The sequence below is a fragment of the Strongylocentrotus purpuratus genome, unplaced genomic scaffold (genome assembly GCF_000002235.5).
Source record: "Strongylocentrotus purpuratus isolate Spur 01 unplaced genomic scaffold, Spur_5.0 spur5_scaffold_21, whole genome shotgun sequence".
Classification (NCBI taxonomy): domain Eukaryota; kingdom Metazoa; phylum Echinodermata; class Echinoidea; order Camarodonta; family Strongylocentrotidae; genus Strongylocentrotus; species Strongylocentrotus purpuratus.
This window is the reverse complement of record NW_022145607.1, coordinates 37,451,428-37,461,938: the sequence shown is the minus strand read 5'-3', so window position 1 is coordinate 37,461,938 and position 10,511 is coordinate 37,451,428. Positions and strand designations below refer to the sequence as shown.

Here is a 10,511-nt window from a genome sequence, read left to right as displayed (position 1 = left end):
GTCTGTACATACGCACAACTGAAATGATTCTAATGAAAATAAACACCGTCAAATACTATTGTGGGGGGTCTCTATCATAGGATACGTATTCATGCAACAACAAAAAAAAGAGTAACAACTTATGAGAAAAGTCTAATTTTAGTAGTTTTATTCACATCCGAATTCCACAACATGTAAAATAAATGAGTGCACAGACCTTTCTATTTCGTAACGTCAAAATGACACAGCCGCCTTTTCTCGAAAAAATAACATTGCTCTTGTTCGGATTTTGATGACATTTTCTCTAAGTTTCTCTAATTTGCTCTTTAGCATAATTATAAGGAATAATATGATATTAAGCATTTAAACGGATATGAGGGAAAATATACGGTTCCTCATCATATATATATATATATACATGTATGCCTATTGACAAACCACAAAAGGCGGCATCAACAATGCATCAATCTATGATTAAAATGTACTCTGGGTAAACTGAATGATATCAAGTAACAAAAACATGTAAAAACAATTATCTAAATACCACCACCACAAGAAAATATGAATCGACTTTTAAGCGAACAGAGCATTCAATAGATTACAACGAAATGCTAAATTAGCTGTAAATTAGCTGTTATACTAAACACAATTATTTTTCTTATACATCATCTGAGTATTAAAGCAAAAGTTAAAAAAGTATGTATCTTCATTACATGCAGCCCTTTTAACAAACAACCACCAACTTACCAATGTTTAAAAGTGTCTATAATATGGTTTTGTGAGTGAGAATCATATCTATTGACACTGTTTATTCTGTATCAAACATTAGGCTCCTACACAATAAATCAATTATTTACATACGACCATAACAAATCTGCACCGAGAAACATAAGAGTGAAGACAATGAAAACACAAGTTTGACTGTATAAACATACCATGATCATCCACAGTCTAAAAACAGTTGGATAACATTTTACCCATGAGATACATGGCCCTACGTGTTACCATTGTCTGTGACATGGTGTAATATTGGAGCCCTAAAGATATTGCGCTTCAAAATGATCATGAAGTGCCTCAAAAATGTAAAGATCTATGGATGACCGGTTTTACCATACTCATTTCCCCCAATGGATTGTAGTGTTATAAAAACCGTTGGGAAAACCAATCATAAATATCTTGATAATCAGACAGGCGATCGGCTTGTAAAAGTCATGGGATTCCTGACTGACCTAAAGGTTTATAATTATGATTGCAGCATGATCTAAATCCAGGATTTTGTTTAGAATCTGAGGCAAAGATACCCAATCCATTTAAGGCTCGTTCAGATACGATGCGGCAAAACCAGAGCCGTTTTTGTTATATTGATGTAAAGTGTAATATGCTTCACATTTCTGCCACGGGTAATTTCTGCTAGTATACATAACAAGTATTCTGTATAAAATATGACGCGATAAAGTACTGATTCGCCACCATAACAGATCTGCATCGAGAATCATGCGAATGAAGAAAAAAAACATGAAAAAGAAAACAACGAATAACGTTAAATGGCATATTGATATGGACATACGATACATCTGAGTAAGCGAAAGTTATCGCCCATATTTAGGTTAACAAACAACTACAATGACATAAAATGAATGACAGAAATTTTCGAATCCAAATATTGTTGTTACATTTTAGGAAACAAAATAACAAGACCAGAAGGGCTACATACTCTAAACATCCACCATGTACACAAACGATTAGTTTTGCAATGGTGCATATCACTACGAGTATTTAGTGTTGGCAGCAGAGGCGGTCGAGCCTGGGGGAGGCACAGTGCCCCCTCCCCCTACATTTTTTCAGGTACCCCTAAAGTGCCCTTTTTTTACAAAGGAAATGTGTCCTCTTTTACTTCAGATAAGTGCCCTTTTTATAACTAATATGTGCTCATTCTACATTCATATAGGTACCTCTTACCACCTCTGATAAGTGCCCCTTCACCGATGATAATTGCCCCTATTCACATCTGACAGGTGCCCATTTTTTTCTTAAAAAGTGCCCTTTTCTTTTTTGTTGAGAGCCACATCTCACTTCTGATAATTGCCGTATTTCCTTCTCATAAATGCCCTTTTTCTTTTTTCAGAAAAAGCCAATTCGTCTTCTCATCAATGCCACTCCTGACACCGCTGATAGATACCTCTATTAAAATATCATAGGTGCCCCTTTTCCCTCGACAAGCGCCCATTTTCGTTTTTAATAAGTGCCCCTTTCCATTCTCACTTGTGCCCCTATTCATATTTACTTGTTCATTTATTTCTGATATTTAGACAGGGTGACTCATTATAACCAATAATGGTGGTCTTCCATGAGGCCGGCCCTGTTAAACATAATAAGAAACACAAGTTTAAAAAAAAAAAAAATAATAATAATATATAACAAAATCATGAACATAAACTCATAACAGCAACACAGAATAAGAAGAACATGTATTGGTATCCTCGTAATGAATGGAAGGTTTTGTCGGTTTTTTTTCTGCTTTGCTTCTTTGTTCAAGAAAACATTGTTGCATATTTATAATACCTTAATATAACATTATAGTATAGACGGTAAGGAGTTTTTAAATCCGATGACAAGTCAGCATTAACCTATTTGGGTATGTATTTGACTTTGAAAATAGGTAACATATACTTTTGAGAGTTCATAAACAAAGTATAGAAACTACTTAGGCTCGGTTAAGAAAGAAATTAGGGATTTCAAAATTGTTTTATTCATATTTACAACAAAAAATATTATAGGAGAGTAAATTACTGGATAATATGCAAAGTTAATGCATGTAATCTAGTAAAGCAATTGAATGTACACTCTTAAATAACAGTAAAAATACGATATATTTATAACTGATAGTCAATGATATGAAAATTATTCTTTCAGTTTGAAAAGCATTATGTCGTCCTACGTTCATGGCTAAGTAACAGACAATCAAACATTGGTGCAAGCAGGACAATTACGAATGTCATATCCTTGACAAAGTCAAAAAAAATAAAAGCATCAAGTGAAATTGTCCTAGAAATGAGGATGTATCTGAATACCACATTTTATCATGTTGTTCTGCAAGCGCATCATTAACCAATCGTTTGATTTTTACAACAGAAATGTGCTGGAAAGCTAAAAGGAATTAAAGTAAAACTTTAGTTAAGACAGTAAACAAAATTACTTTTGTCCTTTCATCTTATTCGGAATTGATATTGCAAGATTGTTTGAACATGTATTTAAAGGTTTTCACAGAGTTTGTCTTTCTCAATGATGAGTCCAATATCAGGTGAGTGCCCCTTACCATCCATGACAATTGCCCCTTCACTTCTTATAATTGCCTCTTTTTTAATCTGAGAGGTGTCCCTTATATTTTGACAAGTGCCTCTTTTCCCTTGTTTGCCCTCTTTTCATTCTTATGAGTGCTCCTCTTCATCTCCGATGAGTGCCCTTATTCAAATTTGAGACATACCCCCTTTACCTCTGTAATAAGTGCCCCTTTTCATCCCTGATAAGTGCCCCTTTAATTTTAACATGTGCCCCTTATCCTTTCTAATTAGCGCCATTTTCCTGCTGATAATTGCACCTTTCCTTTGATACAAGTGCCATTTTTCCATTCTCATCACTGCCTTTCTCCATCTCTGGTGAGTGCCCCTTATCAGGTGAGATAAGTGCCTTTAATTGTCTCTCTAATTAGTGTTATGTATGAAAACCATTTGAAATATCTAAATTTAGCATTCCAATTATTTGCATTTTCTAGCTTCGGATATGATGTCAGCGAATTTCAATATTTAAAGTTTTGTTGAGTCAGTGTTTAACAAAAAAGACAGTATTAACACATTTATTTTTATTTTTAATGTAAACAAAAAACAAGAGAAAAAGAAAATTCTTTTAAATTGCATTTGTATTGTATTGTATTGTATTAGTTTATTAAGATAAAAATCATCGGACATGCAGCTAAAAGCTGAAATTGTTCAATTTACAGAGTAAAAAGTACATGGCATAACATTGCAATGATAACACATTAAAATATATAGAATACTTAACACATATTGTGTATATGAAGAGTTTCATTCCAAAAGGAGCTAAATCCACTTTGGGTACTTCTGAGTAAATCGCCTTTTTTTTTATTTCTCCACTTTCCCTTCAGCCATGTACCTTCATGCTGTTATATATGTTAAAGGTGTCAACCTGGACCAATAATATACGATTTAAAAAAATCTAGAAGTTATTTCTGATTTTTAATTAATTTTTAGATTTTTATTTTTCGCGGATTTAGCTCCTTTTGGAATGAAACATAATATTGTACCTAAAATTTGTGAAATTTGTGAATATTTTCTCACTAAAGTCACTGAAAAGTATTTAAATTTAGTAGCAAACCTTTCCTTTTAAATAATAACAGTGAAATCACATCTAAAAATACCTTTTAAAAAGAAAGTAAACAACATATCACAGTTTCATTCCAAAAGGAGCTAAATCCGTTTCATTCCAAAAGGAGCTAAATCCATGTTTCATTCCAAAAGGAGCTAAATCCATAAATTTTAATAATTTAGTAAAAATCAGAAATAACTGGTAGATATTTGTCTTATCATATAGTATTGGTCCAGGGCGACACCTTTAACATAAATAACAACATGAAGGGATATGGGTGAAGGGAAAGTGGAGAAACAAAAAAAGTTGATTTACCCAAAGTGGATTTAGCTCCTTTTGGAATGAAACCAATTTGGATTTAGCTCCTTTTGGAATGAAACATGATATTGTAACTAAAAAAAATTATACTTCCTGGTGAAATTTTAGAATGTGATATAGTGCATTTTGTTCCCATGTAGGAAACCATTATTTTAAGACAAAAAACTCAGTTTTGATAAAATATGGATTTAGCTCCTTTTGGAATCAAGCTCTTCATTTAAATACCACTTACAGTTTAACTGTTTAAAGCAGAGTGACTATTGTAGAATAGACTCAGAGTTTTACAAAAGAGTGGGCCTATACCAAAATTGAACGTTGAAAGGAAGTATTAGTAATTCAGGTATTACTCAAATTTCACTGATATGTTCATCGATATCAGATTTGCTCAACACAGACTCGCTAATCGGATTTTCTGTTATTGTCATCGTCGTCTGTTTCATACTCATCGGGCCTGCATCTGTCGTCAAGGGTGAATCGTGGAAACAGCAACCCAGGTGTTCCCGCAAGCACGCATGGCTTTTCGGTTGTCGGAGAACGTAGAAAACAAAGATGAAGAATCCTTGGAGAGAGTTGAGTAGGATGAAAATGACGTGGACTGCGAGATTGATTTGTTCGATGACGGTGAAGTATCCAACGAGCCAGGTCAAACCAAGTAGGAGGAGGATGCCGATTCCGTTTGTGAGACGGCGCATGATCTCGAGGCGGGTTTCTGATTTTAACTCGCTAGTTTTTCCGCCACTCGAGTTGATGCGCATGAGACGACGCATAACGAGAGCGAAGATGATCAGGTTAAGAGCAAGAGTGAAGGCCATTGGGATGAGCAGACCGCCTACGAGAGGCCATTTCTGAAGAAAACAGCTGTATAATTGAAAAGGAAAAATTAATCCTAATATACAGATAGACAAAAAGCTAATATAAATTATGGTAATGTGCATGCATGAAAAGGGATGCAGCAATCAAACAATAGATGTTCGTCTTGCACATATCAGAATCAACCACAGGGATGCGAAGTAACCAAAATCGGACAATATTCTTCCGGTGACTTTTAACATGTTCAACGAAGAATGATAATTTGATCATCCTTGATTATGAATGTTTGTTGGATAGAGTGAATATAATGTAGGGAGTACTTACTAGTCGGAGTAGGAATAATTCTGTCTCGAGATAGCACCAGTAAGGAACACTATCGCAGCAGGTATTCCTATAAAAACAAATACATTGATATCACATGTTTAATTAATACTCTCTAAAGAAAAATAAGGAGAGGAAAGAAAAAAGAGGAGAACAAGAAAATGAAGGAGGAATGATGTTCCAATAAGCAAAGAATTGCAAATAGACCAAAGATGTACAATATAGGCCTACTATGATCAAAGTTTAGCAAGGTTTGACTAATTGATTTCCCTTTCAATATGAACATGATAAGCATGTACAAAGTACATAGAAATTAAATAATTGGAGACAAACATGTAACAGAACTGAATGATAGATAAAATAGAAATAACTAAGAACTGAAGATGATTACAGAACATTGTTGACCTGAATGTATACATAGACAAAGAGGGGCGTGCTAAAGAAGCAATGCTAGTATGGTGCAAAGCCCTTAAACTTAGTTGCATGACAATAGTCCTCGAGTGTTTTGGTCAAACAAGTTATAACAGCAATGTACCCCATGCAATAATAGAGGCTTTCATCATGAAGAGTGGGATAGACGAGTCCATGGCACGGACAACCATTAGGAACATGTTTATCCCTTCAACGCCCATCCATGACATCGATGAGAGCGTGGTGAAGTGGAGGCCGGCGGCGATGACTCCACACAGACCTGGACCGACCTCGGGTTCTCCAGCATATCGGTCGAGTACTGTCATGATGATGAAGAAGATGTACAGGAAGAGGAGGGTGATGCAGAGGCACATTAAGATCTTAATAGGCTGTAAGTGACGAAGTTTCCTGGGGCAAAGAGAAACAGAGTCAAGGTACTTTAATAGTATGACGGAATTTAATTTTGTTTAGAGCGGAGTAGATAAGTTGATTATGCTGACCTACCAAGTACATTACAATTACTGGTAAAAGTTGACAACAGAAGCATCAGTTTTTGTAGACACTAATCCTATAATAAGCGTATGTATTCTTTAAAGATAAAGACCAGTTCTGGTCATGCGAGTGCATAGTGAAAGAAACGTTTTGAAATCGATCAGAAAAGGTTGAACATCTAGCATATAAGTATTGGTCTGTACTGCTAGGTTCTGGAATCATCAAAATTATAAGAAATTTGGCCCAGTCTTGGTAAAGTTACAAGCACTGTACACAGAAAGATGTATATGGGACTATGCGACTACGTGCACGATATCTATTTGGTCCCAATATATATATTAATTTACCAAATATATCAATTAGTAGGCGGTTTCCCGTCAAAATTTGTATCATCACGTTGGTCAAACAGCTTGTGAGCGTCAAGTAACGCCCGACTGGAATGCTCCCCAGGGAGTGGAGATTGTGCACACAGTGTGTGCGCGCAAGCACTGAATCCAATGACCGGGGTAATAGTATATTTGTAAAGCCCTTAGAGACATTTGTATTAAGCGCTATATAAAAATTAAATATTATTATTTAGGTGGTCTGTTGTCAACAGACCACCTATTGTTTTCGTCAGAATTTTCTTTCTTTATTTATTTCTTTATTATTAGGTGGTCTGTTGTAGACAGATCACCTATTGATTTCGTCAGAATTTTCTTTCTTTATTTATTAGGTGGTCTGTTGTCAACAGACCACCTATTGTTTTCGTCAGAATTTTCTTTATTATTATTATTCTGTATTAGGTGGTCTGTCAACTTAGGTGGTCTGTCAACGACAGATCACCTATTGTTTTCGTCAGAATTTTCTTTCTTCTTTATTTATTTATTTATTAGGTGGTCTGTTATCAACAGACCACCTATTGTTTTCGTCAGAATTTTCTTTCTTTATTTATTATTATTATTATTAGGTGGTCTGTTATCAACAGACCACCTATTGTTTTCGTCAGAATTTTCTTTCTTTATTAGGTGGTCTGTCTTCGACAGACTACCTATTGTTTTCGTCAGAATTTTCTTTCTTTATTTCTTTATTTTTATTTCTTCCACTTTTTTGTGTGCACGATAACTCAAAATTGAACCGTCCAATTTCTTTCAATTTTGGCACAGTCATAGGTCATTGCCATAAGACGTGACAGGAACCTTTTCAAGGTCATCAAGTCTTCATGACGTCATCCAGGCGCCATTTTGTGTTTTTTTTGGAAAATTTCAAATGATCATAACTTCATAACTGAAAATCATTTCTCATTCATATTTACCATGATCAAGGTCAATATCAGTCCGGTCAATTTCAGGTAAAAAAAAGCGCGCGTGCGCGTACGTCCGCGCGTCAGTGCGCGCGCAAATTTCAAAATGCTCCAAATCGCCTCAAATTCATTTTGGATACGTTTCAGGCCATTTTAAGCATTTCATAAAAATCACGCAAAACACGCATTTTTGCGCGTTTTCGTTCGTAGCGGCCAAACGAAGAATAATTTTCTAGTACGTCTTTTTGACGAGGGTATTCCTTATCTTTTTCCGAACAATTTGATACCATGTTTAGCTTTCCATGACCATTATTGACGGAATTAGCGTCCGTTTAAAATACATGTCCGTACGCGCGTGATCTTGTAATACATAGCATATATGGGCAAAAACATGCCTATACAAACTCCATTATAGCTCTTTAGGAAGTCCACAAAACCCCCAATTTTTTCTCATATTTGGATAGAATATGAGTTGGAGATATGATTTTAGGTCTCATTTGGCCATTATATATATCGTGACATCATCATAATGGCCTTGGAACTCAAAAAACGAATTTGCATATTATGACGTCATCATATGTATGGCAAATTGATTGTATCTCTGTAAATATTGATTGATTTACTTCCAAACTTAGATATGTTGTAGCTGAGACAATTCTCTACAAGATCAGTGCCCATTGTTTTTTATTTTGATGACGTCATCATGGTGAAAATTTCAATTAAAGGCGACATGTCAGAATTTTCTTCATTTGCGTGTATTGTCTATGGAAGGTGAATTTCGTTCACATCGTGAATCTACATGACACTCATCTTTGAGCACTATCTCGCTTGTTCGTGATCTATTTTATCCCAACTTTTGGTATGTTATAGCTGAGACCATGGGCTACAAAACCGGTGTACTTTGTTTTTTGATCAGATGTTGGGATCATGTCGGAATTTTCAATTGAAAGTTGAAATAGCACATTTTCTAGAACTTTGAAGGATTTTCTTTATTATTATTAGGTGGTCTGTCTTCGACAGACCACCTATTGTTTTCGTCAGAATTTTCTTTCTTTATTTATTATTATTATTAGGTGGTCTGTTGTCAACAGACCACCTATTGATTTCGTCAGAATTTTCTTTATTTATTATTATTTATTTTTATTTCTTCCCGTTTTTTGTTTATCGGTTAACTCAAGATCGGTTGTGTTAATTTCTTTCAATTTCGACACAGTCATAGGTCATTGTCATGAGACGTGACAGGAACATTTTCAAGGTCATCAGGTCATCGTGACGTCATCCAGGCGCCATTTTGTGAAATCACGTTATCCATCATATCTTCATGATGCATGAGCAAAGATCATTCATAGTAATATCACATATACTTCAGGTCAAGGGTCAACAGGTCATGTCATCAAAGGTCACATAAAGGTCATGACGCGCGCGTACGCGTGCGTCAAAATTTTAGAATGGTCAAAATCACCTAACTATTAAAGGAGAGTACGAATCAGGTCATTTTAAGCATTTCAAAATTTTCCGTCCGTAAGTGTCCCCGCGCGCGTTGCGCGGGCTCACAGCGCATGGAAAAGGTCAAATTCAAAATGTTTACATGATTTGGATTCCTCTTAACGTAATTGACAACTTACATTAATTTCAGTCACTCTTCATATTTCATAAGGCCGTGAGCGTGCGTCAAAGTTCAAAATCCGCGCGTGCTGCTATAGGCAATATAATGCAAATTTGATCAAAAACATGCCATTTTAAAAATCAAAATAGCTCTTCAGATAGTCCATCGACCCCCAATTTTTATATCATGGTTGGAGAAAGCATGAGTTGGAGATATGATTTCATACCACCCTGACTCGTACAAAGTGAAACAAAGTCAACATATTGACATCTAAACTCAACAAAATGTATTTTGTTGATGACGTCATTTTTGTCTTTGTTTAATTGAGATTATCTCACTTATCGGTCATCGATCTTCTCCCAGATTTTGATATGTTGTAGCTGAGATAATTCTCTATCAGAAATATGCTATTCATTTTTCATTTGGATGACGTCATCATAGTTAAATATTCCATTAAAGGCGACAATGCATAATTTGTCATATTTGCGTGTTATGTCTATGGGAGGTCACTTTTTTTCAAAACATGAATCTGCATGACAAGGTGTTTTGACCAGTATCTCGGTTGTTATTCAACAGTTTTCTCCCAATTTTAGTATGTTGTAGCTGAGACTATTTGCTATCTAAATATTTCCTCATTTTTTCAATCAGATGTCAGGATCATGCTTATGCTCATCATCATCATTAACATTATCGTTTTTTCATCATATAACATTATCATTATCATCATCATCACCTTTACTATCATGATCATCATCATGGTCATCATGATCATCATTGTTTACATGTCTATATAACTTCTCCCATTCTCAATTCTATCATAAGACTTAGACAGACCACCTTATTCGTCTTCGTGACGAATTAAATTTCTAGTTATTAGGTGGTCTGTCGTTCGACAGATAACCTATTGTT

General features: G+C 35.1%; 1 protein-coding gene across 1 annotated transcript; it reads right to left on the bottom strand.

Annotated features, from left to right (window-relative positions):
• Positions 1-4,882: 4,882 nt before the first annotated feature.
• Positions 4,883-6,601, bottom strand: LOC763833 (adhesion G-protein coupled receptor G6-like). The gene is made up of 3 exons (XM_001199941.2): positions 6,347-6,601; positions 5,815-5,881; positions 4,883-5,538 (listed from the first exon to the last, which is right to left on the bottom strand). Exons 1-3 carry the CDS (start codon positions 6,594-6,596, stop codon positions 5,028-5,030), a joined length of 828 nt encoding a protein of 275 aa, XP_001199941.1. The 5' UTR covers positions 6,597-6,601; the 3' UTR covers positions 4,883-5,027.
• Positions 6,602-10,511: the final 3,910 nt, after the last annotated feature.